Source organism: Myxocyprinus asiaticus, chromosome 34, assembly GCF_019703515.2.
Source record: "Myxocyprinus asiaticus isolate MX2 ecotype Aquarium Trade chromosome 34, UBuf_Myxa_2, whole genome shotgun sequence".
NCBI classification, from domain to species: Eukaryota; Metazoa; Chordata; class Actinopteri; order Cypriniformes; family Catostomidae; genus Myxocyprinus; species Myxocyprinus asiaticus.
In genome coordinates this window covers 8,985,355-9,011,149 of record NC_059377.1, presented here as the reverse complement: position 1 = coordinate 9,011,149, position 25,795 = coordinate 8,985,355, and the positions used below count along the sequence as shown (strand labels likewise).

Sequence of the window (25,795 nt, the reverse complement as noted above, 5' to 3'; positions counted from 1 at the left end):
TTACACAGTGATACAGCTTCTTCTCCTCTACATTTTCATTATGTTTCTCCTCATTGTCGCCACCTAGAGATATGGTGGTATGACGGTATATTTAATAATTTTACAAACCTTTCATTTTTTAAAGGTGCACTCAGTCATTTTTCCCTCATTTAAAAAGTTTTACTTCAAAAGAAATGAATTGTAATTTTGAAACACTTGTATAAACTCATAAGCACATTTGCATGAGATGAAGACTCTAGTGATATCAGTAACCTTATAAAAGCTGTTTTAATCTACATGGAGAGAGGCTGCCATTTTAGAATCACATGATCAGCCGAATACTACTCGCTTAATCTCAGTAACCGTCCTGTTATTTGACACTTTCGCTCACTGATTAAATTAATCCTGGCTGACTGTGAACTGCGAATTTCTACAAAGACATCAATAACTGAAAACTATTGCGTTTAAATTATGCTGCATCCACGGCGCTAGGTGTCAGTGTAAGCCTAAGATGACGTTCAAAAAATTACTAAGTGCACCTTTAATCTTTGTGGTTAGGGTTAGGTTTAGGGGTAGATGTAGGGTTTCTGCAGGACTACAAATAAACACAACAAACACAGTATAAATGTGACATCCAACTGTTGCAAGACTTCAGAATTTTGGGGGCGTAACTTGTAGTGGGCGTGCCTTGTAGTAGTCTTGCAGGACACAGACGACCCTATTCTACAGGTCAGAAGCATAATTAATTGCGTTGATTTTTTTAACGTGTTATTTTTCATATAATTAATCACACAATATTAACGCGTTAAATCGAAAGCCGTGGTTATTATTAATAACACAACCAATTTATAATGGAAGTGTATAGGGCAAAAAAGGGTATATTGGCTTCATAGACTTTCACTGTAAGCTGTCAACATGTTAGGAATCAACATATCAATGTCAGCAACTAATTTTAAATGTATTCATTTGGCAGATGCTTTTATCCAAAGCGACTTACAAAAGAGGAATACATTACAAGCGAATCATCTTAAGGAGACAGTGGTACGAAAAGTGCCGTATTACAAAGTTTCACTAGCATCAGAATAGTAGTATTCAAGATACTCATGGAAGTGCTCATGGAAAAGATGTGTTTTTAGCTGTTTTTTTGAAGATAAGAGAGTGAGTCAGCTTCACGAATGGAGTTGGGAAGGTCATTCCACCAATGTGGTATGATGAAGCCGAAAGTCCAGGAAAGTGTTTTGGTGCCTCTTTGTGTTGGTACAACAAGGCGACCTTCCTTCGCTGACCGCAGGCTTCTGGTGGGAGCATAGCTCTGCAGAAATGATTTTAGGTATGCTGGAGCAGACCCAGTAACTATTCTTTATGCCAGCATCAGAGCCTTGAATTTGATATGTGCATCAACAGGCAGCCATTGAAGAGAGACAAGGAGTGGTGTAACGTGCTCTCTTTGGTTCATTAAAGAACAGACATGCTGCTGCATTCTGGATCATTTGCAGGGGTCTAATTGCGCATGCAGGGAGGCCTGCATTGAGAGCGTTACAGTAGTCCAGTCTAGTAAGACTTTCACCCACTGTTGCAATTGTGTATATGGTTGAGTGACAATAAAGGGATTTGATTTGATTTTATGACAAGTGACTGAAGAAGTAGTTGTGTGGCATGTTCAGAGAGGAAGGGTCTTATTTTCCTGATATTGTAGAGTGTAAATCTACATGATCGTGCTGTCTTTGAGATGTGGTCTGTGAAATTTAGTTGGTTATCGATAGTTACCCCAAAAATTTTACTTCTGTGATGTGACATATTTTAGAGTGAAACAGGATATTCAACAAGGAAAACATGTAGGGTAGGACTAGATTTTATCCATTCGGAATTGAGAGAAGTGGGCATTCCATATCAGTACAGAATCAGACTTGAACGCAAGCATGGTAAAACAATGTCTAAATAGCTATTTGGCTGTAGGTTAACATTTTACAATAACCGCACAGACAAGTGACACCAATAGACAAGGAAAGTTGTTTTAGAGGAAAAGCAAGTTATTACATTTTGATAAAAGATTACCAAGACCATTTTTTCTTTGGAATAACATGCACAGATGAATTGTGCACAATAAGACCAGTAATGTGTATTTTCTAAATTTTTATTCCATGTTGACTTTAAAGGGGTCATGTCATGAGGAATACAATTCTCCTTGATATTTTGACATATAAGTGGTCTTTCTACTAGAAAAACATACAGTAAATTTCAGAATTCAAAACTTAATCCCCAATGCAATAAAAACATTCATTGAAACCAAGCTGCAAAAACACCTCGTTCTCTTCTTTTTGTAAATACAGTAAAATGCACTAGACAGATGTTTGTTTTAGACGCTGTGTCAAGTTACAACACTGAAAAGGAGAAGCCATTCCGTTTCATTCAGCTGCTGTTGCTCTTGTTGTTTTGAGCACCAACACATCATGGACACGTTCTTTCGCCAATCTGCTTTATTTTTAATTGTTGGTGTATGTTAACATGCACTAGATGGACGTCTTTGACAGCCTTGATGCGTTTTCGGTGATGTGCATTTCAGTGCAGGATGATACTGGAAATTGAACGTGTGTGGGTCTAGTTCACACCGTGCTTTAGACTGTATGTGCGTCATGTGCATGTGTCTTTAGCATATTGTAGAGTGGATTGCTTGTGAACCAGTCATAAAATGATTCAAGCTTTGCAAAGGAACTGTTATTGAAGGATGGGGCAGTTAAAAACACTGTTTGATAGTTTATGGTGCTGACACCCTGTCTACACTGGGTGCATCGACACAAACTTTCTAAACCGTTTATTTGTTGTTGGCAGTAGTAGTGGACACCCGTTTACTGTCGCCGCAATGCAATGGAGGCTTCCAGTGTAGACAGCATCATTGATTATAATGGGATCTATTGCTTTTGACACGACGTGCCTCTCGCATCTGATGTAGACAGGGTGTGAGTGTTAACAGCTGTGCTTGAAATTAACAGTTTAATATATTCAGATGCAATGTGTTGGATGTGGGTTATGTGTAAACCCTGAAATTGAGTTTTACTATGTGGAGCTAGTAAAGGGGTTTCATGACCCCTTTAAAATCGATGCTAACTTGTACAGCTTGCATGACACTAGTAGATGGTTGAAAATATTGTTTAATAACACAAATATATTTATTTAAATATATTTCAAATTGAATATAATGCATGTCCAGTGTTACAGGATGTCAGATGACTTACCCCTGAATATCCTGAGATATCCTGAAAGTATCTGAATCTGGCCACACGACCCCTGACCACTAAAGACTCCTCCCCCTGACCTTCAGGCTTCTTGTCCTTCCTCAGTTTGGACTTCTTCTCTCTAAAGTTAATGTTATGAGGCATCTGAGGGCAAGACAACAAATCCATCATTATACTCATTGAAATGAATTCATAAAACACAAGTAAATCAAATTTAAATGGAAATCATGAATAAATAAATTCCTATGTAAATCGCCCCACAAAATGTACATAACGATGGTTTTATATGCGATATACATTGAATATTGTTCTGCTTGTGTTTCATAAATAAGGCCCATTATCATTAAAACATAATAAAAGCAAACTTCCCTTTATTCAGTCCAAACACAGCACATGTACCTTCTTAAAGCGCACTTTCAGGTTGCTCTGAGCTTGCTGCTGGTCGTACGGAAAGGCCTCGTAGATGAGCAGCTCTTGATCAACATGCACCTGTTCGAGATTTCATTAACAAAATTATACATTCAGTAAAAAGACCCTACCCCTAATTTTACAGATTCCAACAAAAATCAGGGAGATGGCTGTTATAAACTCACCAGAAGGTAAGGGCGGCTGTGGTTGTAGCCCAATGACACTAAAGCTACCTCTTTGACCAATGGGATTTCTCCTTGCCTTGTCACTTCCTCCTTTTTGAGCTCCCCTTGAGTAGCTGATTGGCTAGCAGAGCTGTCAACCAAAACACGCTGACCGACAGGGAAATTCTTCACGAGGAAAACAAGGCGCCAGTCTGGAAGCTGGTAGATCTGATTAAGAGATTTTAAACCAGCAATAATAAAAAATTATACATTTTAAGGTGCTTTACATATGAGAACTTATACTAATAAAAAATAAAAGCCTTATGCAATTGTACTAAACAACTTATGGTCGGATTTACTGCATAAAGTTAAAAGGAATAGATCACCCTAAAATGAACATTCTCTCATCAGAGAAACAAATACAATTTCAGTCTGTCGAATGTCTTCAAATGACTGCATTTTGTGGTGCTTTTCAGTCCATTGCAGTATAAACCACCATCTACTTTTATTGTATGAAAATAGAAGTTTGGATATTCTTCAAAATAGCTAATTTCAACAGATGGAAGAAAGTTGTATGGGTTTGGAACGACATGAGGGCGAGTACATGATATCAGAATTAATTTTTTGGGTAAACTATCCCAATAATAATGCATAAGTCCATGCATTATTGCAACCAAAAAATATGACCCAAGACCATATCTCTGTTGTGTGTATGGTATGTTCATCACCTCCATAACTCCATTCTCTCTGACCAGCAGGCACCAGTGTGACGGCTCCTGTATGTTCTGAACGCCCTCTCTCGTCTGAGTTGAGCTCGATGCTGCACCACTGCGGCTGGACTCTTCTTTACTGGGGCTAGTCAGAGGGTTTGATTCCCCATACAACATCTCCTCCTCATCATCCACCGTATTACTGGCAGACACAAGAATAGAGAGAAATATAATCATAAGAATCTGCCACTGGATTGAAACAAAGAGAAAAACACTGGCTATGATGAGTTACCTGATGTCCTGGATGATTGTCTCTGTCTCTGACTGGGTGCGGGTTGCTGTTTCCTCTTTGGCCAGGAAGTTGACCTTGTTCTCAGTGGTGAACATGCCACTGGTGTCACGATATGCACATAATGTAATAACACGTGATTGCTGTGGGGGAAAAAAAAAAACGCATACAAAACGGCATAAAGCAATAAGCCACTTGAGGCTACAACCCAGGGTTGCTGCAGAATTTATTTGGTAAATTTAAGACTTTTTCAGGCCTTTTTCAGACCTGAACAAATAAAATTAAAATTGTATGTCCATACCAAAACAAACTCACATCTCTCAAAATAATGTATCACAGCTTCTTTTACTTAAACAGGCTGTGGCACACTTTCAACACAGCCTTAACACAGCTTATAAGTAAAATAGGGTATCTGCAAATTTAAAATATTCAAGACATATATATGTACCAGTGCCTGACCGATTTATTGGTCAGCCGATATTATCGGCCGATATTAGCCTTTCACAGATATATCGTATATATTATATATATAGTATATGTTTACCGATATGCGCAGATATTAAACTTTTTTTTTTCAGAACATATAATGAAGAAAAACAATGCTTTAGAATTGGTGTCACAATGTAGTTTGTCCAGCAGAGCGCGCTCCGACTCCATTGTTTACAGAGCTGAGCTGACGGTGGCTCTGCAGACAGGGCGGAGTTAAGTGGTGTCTTCACAGTAAGTTGCTAACTATTTTGTGAAATACATACTGGAAAGTTATTAAACAGTGACCCCATCATTTTCCCTTTTCAATATAACTAATATAACATTAACCCTGTCCTTGACAACCATGTCATTCATGTTTATCACATCTGTTTGCTGTTAGCCAGCTATAGTTTGTCAGTGCTGTAAGTAATGTAGCAGATTGAAAGGTGAACATCAGAGCATAATTTTGCTGCTCAGTAGACAATGGCGCGGTGGTGGATTGTGTCTGTTGAGTGTTGATTTCACGCTACGGTGTTACCTAATTGGTGAGACACAATGCTGGAAAATAAATAAAGTCCATCTTTTACTCTCCATGACAACGAGTTTATAGCTAACTAGCTAACCACGTAGCTACTTTCATTGCTTTTCAGCTGAGTGGAAGCTAATGTATAAACATGTATTCACCAAACTGTTTTGTTCAGGATTCACAGTTTGGTACCCCCTTCAACCAAACAATTCCAGTCGTTGCATTTACAAAATTTTATATTTAAAAGTCTGGTTTTCCACCGTTGAAAGTTTCCCCTTGGTGCAAAATCGGTGCACAATCCACATAGAAAAGGTCTGTTTTCATTCCAGCTCAGAAATTAACTATATCGGCCACCATATTGATAATCGGTGAATTTCCCCCCTCTAAAATCGGTATAGTCTCAAAAATCCCATATCGGTCAGGCTCTAATATGTACCAATATATAATACGAATTAGAGGTCGATCGATATTGGATTGTGCGGATAGGATAATAATGTTTTTAAAGAAAGGCAATACTGTTTTTATCTGCCAGTAGTTTTTACAACTGATAGCCAATATTTAATGTAAAAAAAAATCTTAGTGTTTCCTTCCTATGAAAGGGTTGGTTGAAAGTGTCCAAACTGAATCAAATCCAAGATGCACTGGGACTTTTAACTATAAACAAGCCAGATGAGTGAAATAAAATATGCACTTTTACAATCATCAACAACATATTACAATATTAACACCTTAAAGCAAACATGTCAACAGTAGATCATTTGCGATCGCTTGAGATAAATGTGGGGTACTCACTAATTATGAACCGCTCTGAAACTGCTGGAAACACAGTATCACAAGCTCTCCACACGCATTTATTTATTAGGCCATCTCGTGATTCCTGTCTTTCCATCCCAAAATTTAAGACCTCTTTAAATGATAATTAAGACTTTTGTTTTACCATTTAAGATATTTAAGACCATTTATGACCTTAAATTTTTAGAAAACTGAATTCATTCCATGTCAACTCAACTAGAGGTCCCCAGCTGAAAATTTTGTTTTTTGTTGTTTTTTTTACTGGTAAAAGAAATACATAAATTATGATTAAAGACAAAATATTAAATGCCATGAATCAATATTTACTGAATAATACATTATTTTGTAGAGGGGGTGAAACATATGAACCACATTTGGGTTTTGACCCGTTAAAAATGGGTAAAATATTACAATTTACACAAGGAGCCACTTTGAGAGCCCCATATCTATAGGATTTAACCATAAACAGCCTTAAAAATGAAAATAAGAAAGGAGAGTTTGTTCTGAATCAGAATCTATAAGGATATTAAAATATCTTTAATACCTCTGGAGTTATATGCACTCCACCATTGAAAAACAACACAAAAATGAATTTCTAACACCTTACAAAATATAATGCAACAATAGGTGCTGAAGTCAACTGATTTTAGTAATAGACCTACCTATGTCAATGTAATTTCTATGGTAATTTTTTTCGACCTGTCGTTTTGCTCCAAAATCAAAGGCAAATGTTTAATCTTGACCCCCTCTACAATATACTGGATTACTCAAAAGATATTGATCCATAGCATCTAATATTTTGGCTTTCACCTTCATTTGTTTATCTTTCTTCAGAAAAAGTATTTACAAAATCAAACATTTCAGCCAGGGAAGCTTCTGAAATTTGGTTGATTTGACATGTAATAACCCAATAAGGAACTAATTTGCGGTGAACGGTGTTTGTGTATGGACTTTACCTTACAATGGCTACATATGTGGTTCATCCAATTAAAATTGAGAGTCGGAACTATCCATTATATAAAATGAGAAAACTGCTTTTTAAATTTGAATTTTTACATGTAACACATGGCACTTCTTTTTGCTGAAACTACCATTCTCCATCCATACTGGTACACTTGAGAGTGATGTAACTGTGGGCTGACCGTGTGCATTTGTGGTTTCTGAAGGGCCAGGCGGTGGTTCTTCCCCATATACGAGTCACTCTTCAGAACAAACATGGTGACCACTCCCTCTGCCGTCATGATGACCACATAAGGGTCAGCCACAGAGCAGTGCACTATGGGAGAGCCCAAATCCACAGGAATAAAGTGGAGCTGTGTCACTGAGGGAGAAGAGACCAATCAAGTGAGACACAGGTCATCCATCATACAATTACTGTCAGGAATGCACTGATGTGGTGTCTTACCACCCTCCAGCAGTCGGATACCCATGGGAGACACCTGGATGATGTATTTATTGTCTCCAATGTTGCCTGCATATACAGTAGGGCCCTGTGTGGCAAAACCACTGGTGTCCAACTCCATGATCTCCTGTCCTGTCTGTAGGATCTGAAAACACAACACAGACCAATTCAAGACTATGGAGCAAAGTATAAGCAAATGCATTCTCCAAAACTCACATGACTATAAACTTCTTAAAAAGCACAATAACTACTGTATGGAAGTGACTAGATGCATAGTGATTTGGTTGAAGAATGGCTAATGAGCATTAATGAGTGTTTTAGACTGTTTGGAATGACATAATTGCATACTATATACTATGTGAAAGTGTATAAATTATGCAACATTATCTAAAACAGCAGTGTGCTACATTATTGTCACATGACCTCATTTTGGTGCATGTTACGTTCAATGAGCAGCATCTGGTCATCATAAATATGGTTATTTTGCATTTTGGATCCAATTTTGTACAAAAAATGTCAACTTCAGGCAGTCCAATCAAATATTAAATCAAGAAATGTTAAAAATTGCTGATAATATTACTTCTCGCTCATTCCTCACACTGGATACAGAAGATCAATTGAGGGATAGAGTGTGCAGTATGGTCTGTTTTCAGTGCATTGAGAACATTTGCATGTTGTGCAAGTATACAACACAGTACAAGTAGTATGGCAGTATGCTATACAGAACACAGCCTTGAAGTACCATTGTGGAGTCCTCTCTGCTGAGGATGAGAAAGCCATGTTTATTCTTGTCATCCTCCACTGCGGCCTCACGTTTCTCCTCTTCGGGACTCTCACTATCACCTTCTGTTTGAGACTATAGAGACAACAGGTGGAGTTTTAAAGAGGTGTAACTTTTAGCTCAACAAAAGTGTTAGTTACTTTAAAAGACTCTGCATTTACAATAAAAGATATAACAAAAATGAGGTGTGTACAAACCTTTTCAGGTTTCTCTTCACAGTATATGACTGTCCACATGTCTTGACATCCAGGAAGTTCAAACGTTGTGACCACCTGCGGTCTGATGCTTTTCTATAGAATAACAAATGTTTGAATATCACAAGTATATTATTTAGAGCAAACACTCTTGTTATTTAGTTAGAATGTTAAAAAGCCATTTGAATACTTATGTACATGTGATTTTTTTCGTTTTTTATTTTTAATAAATTTGCAAAGATTTCAAACAAACTTCTATCACGTTGTCATTATGGGGTATTGTTTGTAGAATTTTGAGGAAAATAATGAATTTAATCCATTTTGGAATAAGGCTGTAACATAACAAAATGTGGAAAAAGTGAAGCGCTGTGAATACTTTCCGGATGCACTGTAACTACAGCAAACAATGACTAGGTGAAGTCATAAATCCAGACTTGAGTTCTCAAACCATGCTGAAAACTGAACTGTGATAAAAATCAACTTGAAATAGATGTATGGGCTTTTCCAAATGTTTCTATCGGACAGTTGTTTTCTTTCAAAGCCATACCTATAAATTTACAAACTTTTTACATGTTATGCAAGTAGGCGGTCCTTAGCTGCCATCTGAGATACTTCAGGACACCACATATGCATCCCTGACCACCTGTGAAAGTAGCTTGAGTGATCAGATCACAATGCAATGGACCCATTTACACCTGTATTCAGCGCTGACCATCTGAGATGAATGTTAATACCAGGTGTAAACGGGGCCTCAGGGTCATTAAGGACTAAATGGCACTTACACAAACAACCCAAATAACTCTTGTTTCATGCATCTCATGTAAAATCATGAGCCGTGCATCAGTAGGGTTCCTCTGCTGTATCTCGGGTGTTTTAAAGGCCTCTCCACCATCTCTGAGGCAGCCCTGGTAAAGCCCAGACGTCACTGTAGCACCTGCATGTGACCTGTGGCAGACGAGCCTCACCACCACAGGACAGCGTGCTGTGCGTCAATGGTTTAAACAAACCCGGATGCAATGCATGCGCAGACATGCAGGAATGCAATGGGGCATCCACAAATAGCTCTAGCACTGTCCCAAGAGTACAAACACATACAGAACACAAGGTAACTGGTGTGAGTGTAGAGACAATCATACCTGCAGTACAGACAGAGCTCCATTCTTGCCGTATCCTGAGCACACAACCACTTCCAGATCCGGTTCAAGGTTACTCTGAAACTGATGGTGACAGATTAAACTGTTAACTAGGTCTTTACATTTTATGAAAAAAATGTGAATGGTGCATGTCTGTGTAAAATGAATGAACGTTACATTTATATAGCGCTTTTCTGACACTACACTCAAAGCGCCTTCACACAGTGAACAGGGGACACTCCTCAAACAACACCAGTTGCTGCCATGATGCTGGGGTGTTGTTGGTGGTTGCCAGGGTGTTGCTCTGCAGTTGCTATGTTGTTCAGAGTGGGTTTTTTTTACTGGTTGCTTACTGGCCCAAGTCAAAAGAGCCCACCCCCAAATCTCTATGATACTCTGGTATCCTAGATACCCTAGATCTGACTCAATTCTCAATTCTTCAATAGAGGTCAACCGATATATCGGTTTTACATATCTCTGTGTCGATAATTGCTTTTTAGAACTATTGGTTATTGGAAAACTAAATGCAGATAGTTGCCGATAGTTTTTTTATCATTGTTCCTCTGGAACATATTGCTCATACAGTACTCATGTAATACATGAAAGAGTGCATGTTTTGTTTCCCTTATGTGTTTGTGTGAGCTGGAAGCACAGACATTTCAAAATAAGATGTTTATAGTTTAAAATCCTGTGTTTTGTCCCAAATCTTCATTTCTGGTTGCACAATAAACTGCATATAGGATTTTATTTATTTTGAACTCTTGTTGCATCTATGTCTGTGCCCGTCACAGAAATAAAAGACTAAAAAAATGTTTTTACATTCAATAAACCGATTTTAAAAACTACTGGCCAATTAATCGGTTATCGGCCATTTCCACCAACTAACACTTTTCAAGGCACAATTTTCCAGGACATTTCCAGGACATTTTATGTGCCCAACGGGTATAATTTTTTAAGCAAAAACAGATGTGAGGTCATGATGTATATTGTGTTTCTAAGGGGTCAAGCCCCGAAGGGTCGGAGTCCCTATTGTTTTCATTAGTGTTCTGTACGACAAAACGTTCAAAGTGGGTGTGGACAATTTTCATAAAACAGTTAAAACTCTTGAACGGAATGAGATATTTTCACAAAATTTGGTATACTTATGTATGGGGATATTCTAAGGACACTCAAACAAATGCAGGCATCTGCCTCTTGGTGGCACTATAATAATAAAAACATTGATAAATGGCTCTAACTATGGAACCGCTGGTCCGATCAACTTGAAATTTTATAAGCAGTGTCTTTGTCCAAGGTGCCATCAAGGTCTGTGAGGACAGTCGCATATCTTGAAAAACATGGCCGTCATCGACCAATGAACTTTCAGCAGCTATTAGATAGGGTTAAAAAAGGTGGATCGGAACTAAACATGGTAGGCTTATTTGTCTCTTGGCCCAAGAGTTCCACCGGAAGGCGCTATCGTGTTTTTCATGCGTGTAATTGGTTGTACAGTTGTAGTCAGAATTTTACATACACTTAGGTTGAAGTCATTGAAACTCATTTTTTTTAACCACTCCACAGATTTCATATTAGCAAACTATAGTTTTGGCAAGTCATTTAGGACATCGACTCTGTGCATGACACAAGTACTTTTTCCAACAAAAGTTTACATACACTAAGTTAACTGTGCCTTTAAGCAGCTTGGAAAATTCCAGAAAATGATGTCAAGCCTTTAGGCAATTAGCCAATTAGCTTCTGATAGGCTAATTGGAGTCAATTGGAGGTGTACCTGTGGTTGTATTTTAAGGCCTACCTTTAAACTCAGTGCCTCTTTGCTTGACATCATGGGAAAATCAAAAGAAATCAGCCAAGACCTCACAAAAAAAATTGTGGACCTCCACAAGTCTGGTTCATCCTTGGGAGAAATTTCCAAATGCCTGAAGGTACCACGTTCATCTGTACAAACAATAGTACACAAGTATAAACACCATGGGACCATGCAGCCATCATACCGCTCAGGAAGGAGAAGCATTCTGTCTCCTAGAGTTGAACGTAGTTTGGTGCGAAAAGAGCAAATCAATCCCAGAATAACAGCAAAGGACCTTGTGAAGATGCTGAAGGAAACAGGTAGACAGGTATCTATATCCACAGTAAAACAAGTCCTATATCGACATAAAGGACAGTTCAGCTGCTTAGCAAGGAAGAATCCACTGCTCCAAAACCGCCATAAAAAAGTCAGACTACAGTTTGCAAGTGCACATGGGGACAAAGGTCTTACTTTTGGAGAAATGCCCCCTGATCTAATGAAACAAAAATTGAACTGTTTGTCTATAAATGACTATTGTTATGTTTGGAGGAAAAAGGGTGAGGCTTGCAAGCTGAAGAACACCATCCCAAACGTGAAGCATGGGGGTGGCAGCATCATGTTGTGGGGGTGCTTTACTGCAGGAGGGACTGGTGCACTTCACAAAATGGATTGCAACATGAGGAAGGAAAATGATGTGGATATATTGAAGCAACATCTCAAGACATCAGCCAGGAAGTTAAAGCTTGGTCGCAAATGGGTCTTCCAAATGGACAATGACCCAAAGCATACCTCTAAAGTTGTGGCAAAATGGCTTAAGGACAACAAAGTCAAGGTATTGGAGTGGCCATCACAAAGCCCTGACTCAATCCGATAGAAAATTTGTGGGCAGAACTGAAAAAGCATGCGCGAGCAAGGACGCCTACAAACCTGACTCAGTTACACCAGTTCTGTCTAGAGGAATGGGCCAAAATTCCAGCAACTACTTTGGGTAGTTTGGCTACCCAAAACATTTGACCCAAGTAAAACAACTATTATTCTGACATTTCACATTTTTAAAATAAAGTAGTGATCCTAACTGACCTAAGACAGGGAATGTTTTCTATGATTAAATGTCAGGAATTGTGAAAAACTGAGTTTAAATGTATTTGGCTAAAGTGTATGTAAACTTCTAACTTCAACTGTATATACCGCTGTGTTTCACACAGACACACGTTATTCATTCCATACGATAGATCTCCTCATTCTGAATAACTCTGCATCACAAACCATTGTTGTCAATCAAATTGTTTGTTAAATATTTGAGATTATTAAAAAAACTATTTTTTCAAACTAGTCCTAGGCCATTTTCCCGAAAGGAAACAAACCAATTCAGAAACATTCTCTGGAGTCCCATATCAATAATGATCAAAAAAAAGTTTGAACTTTCGATTCATCGTTGCAACGGTACGCAAAAATGTACAAAGTGGGCGTGGCCACTTTTACTTAAATGGTTATAACTTTTCAACGGAATGAGATAGTCACCACATTTGGAACACTTATGTACAGGGTCAATCTGAGGACACTTGAAAAAAATGCACAGCTTTGCCTTTTTGTGGCACAATTACTGTCAGGAAAGTGAAAAATGCCATATATCTGTGCTACCTAACCTGATGGTTCTGAAAATTAAGACAATACACTTTATCATTGTTGCAGGTGCTAACGGACTATCCAATTAATACTTAATATCAGTTGCATATGTACTTAAAAGGACCTTAATAGCTTGAACCCCGTTAATTGCTGCTTGCCGCTATATTTATTAGTTTAAATTGGAAGTTTTTGAGTGAGGTAATTAATCTGTTAAGCTATTCATTTTGCAGGTGTTCAGCACGTTCAACTCACGCTGCTCAAGCGGGAAAATTCCCAACATACAGAATTATTGGATTAGATTAATCCATATCCAATATCTTCTTCTATAAACAGATGTTTCTCTAGCTGTATCTTGCATTGTTAATATCTTGACTTGCAGTATTATTGCCACGGGGCCTAAGGACGGCCCTGGTCATGCTCCATCTTTTTTTGCTCGTATTTGTTATCGTTGCCGAAATAAACAAAAAATGTATTTGTCAACGAATGTTTTCCTCAGTGATTTGATTGACGAGATTAACACTGCATGTCACAGCGCCACATACTAAAATAATTTCCAGGACAAATAATTATTTTCCAGGACATTTAAGTATTTTTCTCATTTTCCACGACATTTCCATGACTGGAAATCTGCACTGCAAAATTCCAGGTTTTCCAGGAAGCGTGGGAACCCTTCCTAAGTTATCGGTATCTGCAAAATCAACTATTAGTCAATCTCTATCCTTCAATATGATTTTTTTGCCTATTTTATCGTTGACCAGGCAAACATTATATGTCTGATTGCAAAGTAACAGCACACCTCTCATCAAAAACAATAAAAGATATCACTCACAGTGTTATTAGTAACAAAAACTACATGAAAACATGTAAAAAATAAAATAAAAACAACAACTGAAAAAAAGCTGAAAATAAAAACTAAAATACAGTTTCACTACTCCAAAAAGAACTCAAATAAATTAGAAAATAAATAAATAAATAAAAACACAAACTAAACCAAAAATGACAGTGATAGACTGACAACGAAAGTAAACTAAACTAAACTGAAAGAACAAATTAAAAAATTATAAACATTCTGATGTCTATAGCAGAAATGGTGCAGCACAAGCTATGTGCTGAAGTTTAATACTTAGGGTTAGTGGTTTCAAGTCCCTAACCCTAACTATGAACAATAGTAATAGAAATACTTGACTTAGCAGACACAAATAAGAGATACCTCTTCAGACAGGAAGGCCGGCTCTCCCATGGAGGCACTGGAACAGGGTCCTATGTTTAATATGCTGTCACAAACCTGGGTACAAACATCAGATGTCCAATCAAGTCCAGTTCTAAATGTGTGTCCAATACAGGACTGAGCGGCACAGACTCTCATCACATCATCACATGTAACATACAAAAAATATTCCTGGTCAGTGATTCGGTTAATTAGGTAAGATATAGGATCTCACCTCAAATGAGTATGTAGCCAGCTGAGTGCCTGACTGCGCCTCACTCCCGTACACCTCGATCTCATCCAGTTCATCAGGTAGATTCGCCTTACCTGAAAACAGCAACACACCACATTATAACAACACACAAACACAGAATGTTGTGAATAAACACCCATGTAATGTATAAATCCTAACATTGTACACTACCTGCCCAGTTAGACATGGAATCCACACGCTTCTTTTTATTCGGGGGCTCTTCCTAGAAGACAATACGAGGATTCAGGTTAAGACCCAATTTGCCACACAAAAGCAATCAGATTTTCTGAGCTTAAATGGGTCATATCATGAAAATTGTCATGTTAATGTGGCTGAAGTTTATTGCTAAGGTCCCTGATCATTTCAGTCTGATCGTAACAGTTTATGTGACATATTTCATCCCAGATTGTTTTGTGAGTCTGTCATGATATAATGCAGGCTTTGCAATGAGGCTTTGTTGATGGATGGAATGAAGCCTGCAGTGATGTATTTACTGAATCATATCTGTGCTGAAGGATGTATACAGTCAGTAAAATGCAATGGCGTTTACACACCTGTTTCTCTTTGTCTTCGTTCTCTTTGCCCTCCTCAATTGGGGTCTCCTGAAGTTTCTCAGTGTATTTGAGCAGCAATGAGTTGCCCAGTCGAGAGCCCAAGAAGAGATAACCTGCCTCCATAGTCATCATCTGAAAATAGATAGACAGAGGGAGTGTGTGTGTGAACAAGCACAGAGGATTAAACCTTAAATTATAGCCTGATATTGTCAAGGAACGGTCACGCTAGACTTCACACTCCATTCACACGCATGCGAACGCAATTGACCGGAAATACAAGCTCATGTGAAGAAGTTTCATGTTCTGCTGCGTACTAAAGTTCAAGTTTTGATGAACTTTGAGAATTCACATAGCCAAAACACATTTGACCAATAGAAGATCTAAACATCACAACCTTGTAGTGTGTTTTTGTGTGCATTAAAAGTGTTTTTTAAGGCACAGGTGGTCACTCACACAGGTGGTCAGAACACTGGCGGCAGCCTTATCGAAGTGGAACGCCCGAACACTCCTCATGCCATCTGTGATGAGTGTCAACACATAACTGCACACAAGACATGCACATGGTCAAACCACTACTCTACATCACTACTTTACACCCATTTTGTTTGAATGCAATGGAAAACAAATATAACATGGTATTATGGTCATTTAACCACAAGATCTCACATTTCTCCTCCTTTGAGTGAGATGACCATCTTATCAGAGGTGATAAACGTAGCTTGAGAGCAGTCCAGAGTGATCTTTACTTCCTCCTGTGGCTCTGGAAAACATAAAAAGGAATGTCTGAATGTGAAAAATGAACTACACTTCTCAATTGATAACTAGATAGGTAAAGTTTGTAAACTTAACTTGAATTTAAAGGTGCTTTAAGCAGTTTATTCATGGAAAAGTATGCAAAAAAAAAATTCTACTCCCTGAAAGATATCACTGAAATAAGTTATCGTGAGATATCTCACCGGTCTCTGTGACAGCTCTAGACTCTGTAAAAATGTGTCCACAGACCACGGTTTACCATTATTGAGGCTTAATGCCATTTTTGTGCCATGTTGTTCATAACAGTTGTCAGTTGAGGGCGCTACTTTGCTGCTGTTGTTTTTGACAACCGCATCTGCTTGGTGTTGGCCTCAATAAAGCTCATTTGGTATCTTTGGAGCGCGGGGTTTTGGTAAGAAGGCGCGACGGCTTAGTATGTAGAAATTCTAGAATGGCTAAAATTTGCGCTTATAGCACCTTTAAAGCAACTTAAAAAGAGATTATTTATCAGAGATGGGGCATTTCTTTTAAAATGAATGGGAGAAATTGGAACGCTCAACCACGGAGCTCTGATCGGTCAACAGATGTAGAAAGGAAGTCCCGCCTAACAGTTGAAAGAGCCAATCAGCTTTTAGACACAGACATCACCTGTCAATCAACTCTAGAATGCGCATGCGCATTAGCTATAAAAGCCTTTTGCTTTTTGTTGGTTTGTTTACATTTGAATTTTTTTAAAGTTGGAATTTTGAATTAACGAGCATTCCGTTGGCTGTTTGAACATTCCGTCAATGTAAGTCTCTGTGAATTTTCATATCTGTGATCGTCCGCATTACAAAAACTGTATGTTTTGTACTGATCAGTTAGAAAAGACATAAAACACTATTCCAGAACAGTCTGAAGGTCTTCGCCAAGTTTAGTGGATGTAGCTTGAAAGCTCTAGCAGGAGTTAGTGTTAAATATTTTGGTCTCAGTTTAGGGATTTTGAAAAAACCCTAAACCAAGTTTGTAGAATAACAGTATGTTGGCTTCATCAAGCGAAAATAATCATACTTTTGATTGACCATATGTTTCCGGAAGAACTTACTCATGGGAAAAGCTGTGGTGCCGTTAGTTTGACTGTTGAGTGACACTCCAAAGGGTGGAACACTCTGATTCAAATAAAGTAAAGAATTCACTGCGAAAACTACAACTCCACCTACAAGACAAAACACACAGCAGGTCAGAAACACACACACACACACCTTTAAAGAGTAAAACACACAACATATTATTACAAGAACAAGAGCTGTCAAGAGATGTCTAAACACCAGTGACATGTGCTTTGTAAACTTCTTTTTCTTTGCATAACTGTTTTCGGGTGTATTATGGACTGCATATTCTTTTAACTTGCATCTTATATGTTGATACTCTCATATTAATACTTAATAATACTAAAGAAAGTATTTCAAACAAACGTTTGCAAAGGTTAAGAATTGTGAAGAATCATACAGGTCTCAAACAGGCATAGCTGAAAAAAACTGATGTTGTCGTAATACTGAAATGGACACAAAAACACATCAAACACTTGATTTGAGCCACCAAGAATTGATTGGCTTGTGAGAGTGGCTGCGGGTGCATTAACAGTAGAGGAGTGTATCAATGACAGTCTTACCGATGGGTTTGGGAACAGCCATGACCTGAGTGCAGTCAAAGGGCAGGTTACTCAGAGACCAGATGACGGGATGAACCTTCTGCATGATGTTAAGAGAGATCGCCACAATACTGCACGTGTCCTGCCGCACCGCTACACGCCTAAACACAACACATTTGGCTATCAGCAGGACAACATGTGGACAGGTGCCTGGCTAACTCTTAAGGCTGAATGTGAATATGGCTGGGACAAGAAATGCTAGTAGTAATAAATGTTAGATAGGTTAAAATATACAGTTTATGGAAAAACAGTCATACCCAGGCCACGTCTGGTTGGGCTCAAACAGAATAAGCAGTGTGGGCTCATAGTAACCATGAAGGAACTTCATATCAATGATGTTCAGGAGTTTCTCATCCAGTTCACGAACATCAATGATGTAACTGGGTAGGAAACTAGATTTCTGCCTGAGAGAAGATTTTCAAGATGTTCAAGTTAATGTTCATTTCAAGCAAACAAGCTGAACATAATAATGACATGCATAAACTACAACAGAAACTTTATATTACTTTAGTACTTATATAGTAATACAAATGTGCATCAAAAAAAGATTTGACTTTGCCTCAAGCCACGCATGTTTCTTTTTTGAGAATATCATCACATAGCATCTCAAATTTTGATTGGCTATTTTTACCTAAGCTTTTGCTTTCAGACACTATATGCTATCAAACATGAAGTTCCTCAGAACGATTTGTCTGTGTGCTCTAAACCACAAATAATTCAGTACATTTAATAAAAGAGCCAAAGTGGCTTCTACTTCCATTTTGCTCCAATTTCCCAAGAAGTGACGATTTTGTTCTCTCACATGGGAAACTAGGGGTAGGAGAAAAAATCTGATTCTCTTTTGCATCGCGATTCTTTCTCCAACTATCCTGAATCAATTCTAAAATATTCAGAATCAATTCCAAGTTCAATTTAAATCACGGCAGAGCAGTGGGACTTTTGTGCTAGCCATAGAGTGTGATGCTAGAAACAAATGGTCAGACATGCATTTAATAAATCCAAGCGCACACTACAGAACTGATCGCAGACTATATGTATCAAGCACACAACCACTGTGCATGAATGAAACTACGATCTTGAAACTCATTCACAAACTCAAACACATAGCAACAGTTGAGTTTATTTGCGATAACACGTCAACAAACAAGAAAGACCGTTATTGCACTGATTTGCATAGAAAGGGAAAAACAGCTGAAAATAATGAGACAGCAGTTCAGGAGATGTGGGTGATGTTTTTATTTTTTTGTCTTCTGCTTCCCAATGCCTTTCTCTCCTCTTGTGCTCTCTATTTCTTTGGCTGTTGCTCATTGACAGTCTCTCGCTCGTTGGAAAAGTGCACATCCGAGATGACTGACTGATTTCTTCAGGAGCAACCCTGCTATGTGTCACTTTACTATCACCTGTGGCAAGGAGAAGCTGACATGTGCACTTTCACAGAAGCAGATATCTCATGTAGCCATCCTGTACCAGCAACCGATAGTTGTGGTTAAAGTTACTAAATTGATCATTTAATACCAGAATCGTTTTGTAATCAAATAATTACCCTTTGAATCGTAATCTAATCTAATCGTGAGGCCAGTGAAGATTCACACCTCAGAAACGCTGCTTTTCTTGCAAATTATTTTTGTAATATTCCGATTTTTTTCAGGCATAAATTGAATTCATAACTTGGATGGAAACATAACTTCAGTGAAAGATATTTTTAGTATTTTTGGGGTTTATGCTGCAAAACTAATTGCTAGTTGAATTTAAGTCTTAAAACTTAGTTATGTAAGGAATAATTGACAACGGACTGTTGAATTATTGAAAAATACTGCACACCCCGAGGTGGTAATACAGCCACGACGCGCAGCGGAATTACGTCACTTTAGAACTAGCAACGGAGGATGCGCTGCTTTTCAGCATTGGAGTAACAAGGTAGTGTGTGTAAATTTGTGTGTGTGAGTGTGTGTGTGTGTGTGCGAGAGAGAGGGAAACAGAAAAATCACGTGTGGAATTACCTGTGTTTTGTGTGGATCATGTTAGCAATAACATAACTAAAAATGCCATGTTGTAAGTTAAGTTATACTTCTTAATAGCAGCGAGTGTCGCCATTCTTGTATATAGCTTTTCCGTTGCTAAACAACTGTTTACAACCCTGCACTGACTTCGCTCCTGAGTATGTGTGTGTGTCAGTTTTTATGAGTTTGTGTGAGAGCGAAAGACAGGGGGAGGGGAAGCACGAGGGTGCTTTGGGAGGCTGATTAGGGCGAAATACATTGAAACACTTTCACATATTAAAAGTTATCTCAGATAATACAGAAACTATTGGATTGATCAAGTCGCGAGGATGTGGCACAGTTTGTTGGTCGCGACTCGAGTCTCTATATTTGTGTGTACATGTGTGTCAGCGTGTGTGTTGGTGAGACGACAGCGAAAAAGAGAGAGAGAGAGAGAGAGAGAGAGAGAGAGAGAGAGAGCACAAGAGCACTTTCAACCAAAATTAAAATAAATTTAGGATATTTGTCATTCTTATCTGATGTACTTAACCAGTGTCTTAGTTTGAATTGGTTATTTTGTTGTGGTAGCCTGTAGGGCTCTTTGAAATAACTTTAATAATTTGGCAAAGTGATATGGAACCGTTATGCGGCCAAGACCTGGAACTACTGCATAGTTGTGCTTTTACTGAAAAGGGGCACACATTCAACATGGCCTTAACATTGCTTATCAGTAAAACAGGGTAGGATATATTCAAGTTTAAAATACTTAAGACATGATTTCCATATATATCACATTAAAATTGGTTTACATAATATGCACTATATAAGTAAATACAAATTAGAGGTTGACCAATATTGGATTTTGCTGATAAGATAATGAATTAAAAGAAAATTAACCTGCCAATAGTTTTTAAACTGGTAGCCTATATTAAATGTTATTCATCTTTCCTTCCTTTGATTGTTGGGGGGGGGGTAGACAGAGGCTACAAGAGTCCAAATTTAATTAAATTCCAGATGGACTTTTTTTTTTTTTTTTACTTTAAAAGCACTTTAACTTTAAAATACACCGGGGACTCTTATTTTGAAATGTTAGCGCTTCACTGCTTCCAGTTGCTCATTCAAACAGATAAAGGAAATAAAATGAGCACTCCTACAATAATGTACAATGTATTACAATATAAACAATTAAATGTAAACATTGTTATATATCATCATCAACAGTTGATCTTTAGTGATCGCTCGTCATAAATTTCTGATATAGCTTAATGATTTCGAACTGCTCTGCAACAGCTGAAAACACTCACAAGCCCTCGCATGCTTGGAGAAAATACACCAGTGCTGCGTTTTCACTCTGAAGGACGCAGCACATGCACTTATATAATAAATTCTTTTGAAGTTAGATAAACACATTAGTCTTTAAGACAAATTTTTAAATCTCTTTAAATGATAATTAAGACTTTTGTTGTATCATTTAAGAAATGTAAGACTTTTTATGACCTTAAATTTTGGAAAACTGAATTTAAAACATTAAGACTTTAAGGATCCGCAGGAACCCTGAGATATATTTAATCCTTATTGGGATCATTCTGCTAAATAAAATTTTACATTTCTAATAGTTACTATCCGTTTTTCAATAAATATTAGACTCTATTAATTCTAATAGAGTCTGATCATAATTTTGGAAGACGTGCATATGTTTTCGAAAATATTCATCCATACCCCTCTCCCACAATTCCCTCCTGTTCATCAGTCAGCATGTCCTTCCTGAAGGGCAGAACTACAAGTTGGGTGCCGTACACCAGCATCACAGCACAGCGGTTCTCTGGGTCCACTCTCACCATAGGGATATGCACATTCTGAACAAATCCATCCTGAAATTATACAAATAACACAGCACAGACCAATCAACATACACATCTCCCAAACATAAAGATCCACAGAGAAGCAGATCAACACATTCTAAGACATCTTAATGTAGAACTCACTCTTAGCTCTGGGTCTTCAAAATAATGCAGCGACAGAGTCTTCAGATCATGCGTGCCTGGATCATACTCCACCACTGAGAGCTGAAAGAAAAACACAGATACAGATCTTTACACACACAATCATTAGACTGATTCAAACACAGTTTATAGATTTACTTTTGCTGTTATTACCAGGCTCCTAAATTAAATCTTAAACAAAACTGAGGTACTCGCAAGTTGTCTGGCAACTGTGTGTCTGCAACTGTGCATCAACATCTGTGCATCTTCTAACAACTTTTGCCCCAGTGAAAAATGTACCATTATAAGTTTATCTAGATTGTCTTTTTCCCCATAACTTCTCTCATAACTAATCTCATCTTCATCAAAGTCACAAGTACAGACACAATGTGCTTAAGCTAACACACACAATTATAATCTTTCATGTCTTTCTTGAACACATCCCATTAAACATTCACAGTGCTGTGGAAAATGTATGTGAACCCTTGGATTTAATAACTGGACGATCCTTTGGCAGCAATAACCTCAACCAAGTGTTGCGGCAAGCTGCGGATTAGACCTGCACAATTCGATTTTCCCCCTCGATGATGGCAAGTGGTCCAGGCCCTGAAGCAGCAAAGCAGCCCCAAATCATGATGCTCCCTTCACCGTACTTCACTGTTGGGATGATGCTTTCGTGTTGGTATGCGGTGCTTTTTTAACACTATACATGCTGCTTAGTTTCATCAGTCCACATAACATTTTCCCAGTAGCGTTGTGGAGTGTCAAGGTGGTCTTTGGCAAACTTCAGGCACACAGCAATGTTTTTGTTGGAAAGCAGTGGCTTCCTTCATAGTGGCCTGCCATGGACACCATGTCTGTTTAATGTTTTCTGTATAGTAGACTCATGAACAGAGATGTTAACTAGTTCCAATGAATCCTTCAAGTCTTTAGCTGTCACTGTAGGGTTCTTTTTTTACCTCATTGAGCATTCTGCGGTGTTCCTTTGAGTCATCTTGGCTAGACGGCCACTTCTAGGGAGAGTAGCCACAGTGCTAAATCGTCTCCATTTATAGACGATTTGTCTATCTGTGGACAGATGAATATCTAAGCTCTTCGAGATAACTTTGTAACCCTTTCCAGCTTCATGCAAAGAAACAATTCATTACTGTAGGTCTTCTGAGATCTCTTTTTTGCTATGTATGGTCTACGTCAGCAGTTGCTTCTTGTGAATAGCAAGCGCAAAATGTTTGAGTGCTTTTTATAAGTCAAAGTATCTTCAACCCACACCTCCAATCTCATTTCATTAATTCGATGCCAGGTTTGCCAACTCCTGACTCTAATTAGCTTTTGTTGACATCATTACAGGGCTCCAGACTGCAACTAAAATTGTCACAAATGCGACCAAAAATAATTGATTGTGACAATAATTTAGAATCTAGTCGCCATTGGCGACAGTCGGGTTGTGTGCGTTTATATGCGGTTTCATCAGATATCATCTTGAGTTATTGAATCCATCTTTAGAATGTGCACCACCAGTGTGTCTCGAGCCGCTTTTCATCCGTTCTGTTGTGATGAGCTCGCTGCACCGCACGCAACAACAACAAACCCAGCGCAAGAGAGTCGTAACCAAATTACTCTTTTGAACCGGGTCTTTTTCATGAATCACCTGAAAAGAACAGAGGGTGTGAACTCAGGTTAGCAGTTTGAATCAGTCACTTTCTCAGCGAATCATCCATCAGTGTGTTCACAACTGGGAGCGCAGACATTTCAAAATAGGAGTCCCATGTGTATTTCGGGCTTCTTTACAATTAAAACTCCCGCACCACTATACAGTATATACACAGGCCCCATTTCCAGCAGCCATCACTCCAACACCTTATCCTTGAGTAATCATGCTAAATTGATCATTTGGTACTAGAAAATCACTTGCCATTATATCAGAAACTGCTGACAGCTATTTGGTTTGTTAAATGAAGCTTAACATTGTCTTTGTGTTTGTTTTTGAGTTGCCACAGTATGCAATAGTCTGGCATGTCTTAAGGTCATATTAGGTCAAAAATGGCAAAAAAGAAACAGCTTTCTCTAGAAACTCAACAGTCAATCATTGTTTTGAGGAATGAAGGCTATACAATGCTTGAAATTGCCAAAAAACTGAAGATTTCATACAAAAGTGTACACTACAGTCTTCAAAGACAAAGGACAACTGGCTCTAACAAGGACAGAAAGAGATGTGGAAGGCCAGATGTACAACTAAACAAGAGGATAAGTACATCAGAGTCTCTAGTTTGACAAATAGACGCCTCACATGTCCTCAGCTGATAGCTTCATTGAATTCTACCTGCTCAACACCAGTTTCATGTACAACAGTAAAGAGAAGACTCAGGGGTGCAGGCCTTATGGGAAGAATTGCAAAGAAAAAGCCACTTTTAAAACAGGAAAAAAAGAAAAGGTTAGAGTGGGCAAAGAAAATTTATACTTAAATGCAGGTGATTCCAAAGGGTTCACATACTTTTTCTTGACACTGTAAAAAAACTCATTACAATAGGGACATTTTTTAATAATGCACAATTCAGTTGCATAGCCAGTACGTAATAATCATATTTATTACAGATGAAGTTCATTTAACACCGTCAAACTTACTTTAGCATCTTGAAAGCTGAGAAGTAAAGCCTCTCTGTTGGTTCCCGCAAGCTGAACGCTGGCCATGGACATCACATTACCAAATAAAGAGAAAGACGCCAACTGCTCAAGCTTCTCTTTACGGCTCTTGCCATCTACGAGATTTTACACACAAAAACACACACAAATGTAATCAGATCCATCACTCATCTCGTAAAGGAAATACTTAGTAATGGAAAAAATTACAGCATACCTAATGACTTTTCTGATTTTGAAGTGCTCTACAATGAAATGAGAAAAAAATAACTTTTAGTAGCACACCGAATATGTTTGAATGTCACTGAATGAGGCAACAAAATATCAAACCAAATGTCATTTATTTAAAGAAATATAGCACAAGCACACTTTTCAAGCAAAATATTTCACAAAAACAAGTTTGTTAGATTTTAAATGATAAAACAATACATATAGCTACTGTTCAAAAATAATAGAAAAAGTATTTGGACATTTTGTTAGTGGAACATGGGAACTTCAGAGGAACTGACTTCATACATCCACTAAAAAATAAAAAACATCTTGGATGGTTAATAGTAATTGCAGAAATGTCTCATAAAAGTGCAGTTAGTTCAAAGAAAGCTCTAGCAGCATTTGTTTACATATTTTGTTATCTAATGCAATGACATTCCTACTGTATATACACTGGCTGCCAAAGGTTTGGAATAATGTACAGATTTTGCTGTTACGGAAGGAAATTGGTACTTTTAATTCACCAAAGTGGCATTCAACTGATCACAATGTATAGTCAGGACATTACTGATGTAAATAACAGCATCATCACTATTTGAAAAAAGTCATTTTTGATCAAATCTATACAGGCACCATTTCCAGCAGCCATCACTCCAACACCTTATCCTTGAGTAATCATGCTAAATTGCTAATTTGGTACTAGAAAATCACTTGCCATTATATCAAACACAGCTTAACATTGTCTTTGTTTTTGAGTTGCCAAGATTTCATACAAAGGTGTACACTACAGTCTTCAAAGACAAAGGAGAACTGGCTCTAACAAGGACAGAAAGAGATGTGGAAGACCAGATGTACAACTAAACAAGAGGATAAGTACATCAGAGTCTCTAGTTTGAGAAATAGACGCCTCACATGTCCTCAGCTGACAGCTTCATTGAATTCTACCCGCTCAACACCAGTTTCATGTACAACAGTAAAAAGAAGACTCAGGGGTGCAGGCCTTATGGGAAGAATTGCAAAGAAAAAGCCACTTTTGAAA

General features: G+C 38.1%; 1 protein-coding gene across 1 annotated transcript in view; it reads right to left on the bottom strand.

The window, feature by feature from the left end:
- Positions 1 to 25,795, bottom strand: part of LOC127424832 (cleavage and polyadenylation specificity factor subunit 1-like) — a 38,848-nt gene that overhangs the window by 11,812 nt on the left and 1,241 nt on the right. The window contains exons 3-25 of the mRNA XM_051670290.1: positions 24,764 to 24,791; positions 24,532 to 24,665; positions 21,913 to 21,993; positions 21,647 to 21,798; positions 18,206 to 18,352; positions 17,910 to 18,049; positions 17,343 to 17,453; positions 16,172 to 16,265; positions 15,959 to 16,046; positions 15,506 to 15,637; positions 15,123 to 15,174; positions 14,934 to 15,025; positions 14,702 to 14,776; positions 10,083 to 10,163; positions 8,950 to 9,042; positions 8,714 to 8,827; positions 7,975 to 8,116; positions 7,712 to 7,890; positions 4,787 to 4,926; positions 4,513 to 4,696; positions 3,806 to 4,012; positions 3,612 to 3,701; positions 3,213 to 3,356 (exon numbers count right to left, since the gene is read on the bottom strand). Of these exons, the coding sequence (XP_051526250.1) occupies positions 3,213 to 3,356; positions 3,612 to 3,701; positions 3,806 to 4,012; positions 4,513 to 4,696; positions 4,787 to 4,926; positions 7,712 to 7,890; positions 7,975 to 8,116; positions 8,714 to 8,827; positions 8,950 to 9,042; positions 10,083 to 10,163; positions 14,702 to 14,776; positions 14,934 to 15,025; positions 15,123 to 15,174; positions 15,506 to 15,637; positions 15,959 to 16,046; positions 16,172 to 16,265; positions 17,343 to 17,453; positions 17,910 to 18,049; positions 18,206 to 18,352; positions 21,647 to 21,798; positions 21,913 to 21,993; positions 24,532 to 24,665; positions 24,764 to 24,791 (2,700 nt within the window). The remainder of the gene's footprint in view (positions 1 to 3,212; positions 3,357 to 3,611; positions 3,702 to 3,805; positions 4,013 to 4,512; positions 4,697 to 4,786; positions 4,927 to 7,711; positions 7,891 to 7,974; positions 8,117 to 8,713; positions 8,828 to 8,949; positions 9,043 to 10,082; positions 10,164 to 14,701; positions 14,777 to 14,933; positions 15,026 to 15,122; positions 15,175 to 15,505; positions 15,638 to 15,958; positions 16,047 to 16,171; positions 16,266 to 17,342; positions 17,454 to 17,909; positions 18,050 to 18,205; positions 18,353 to 21,646; positions 21,799 to 21,912; positions 21,994 to 24,531; positions 24,666 to 24,763; positions 24,792 to 25,795) is intronic.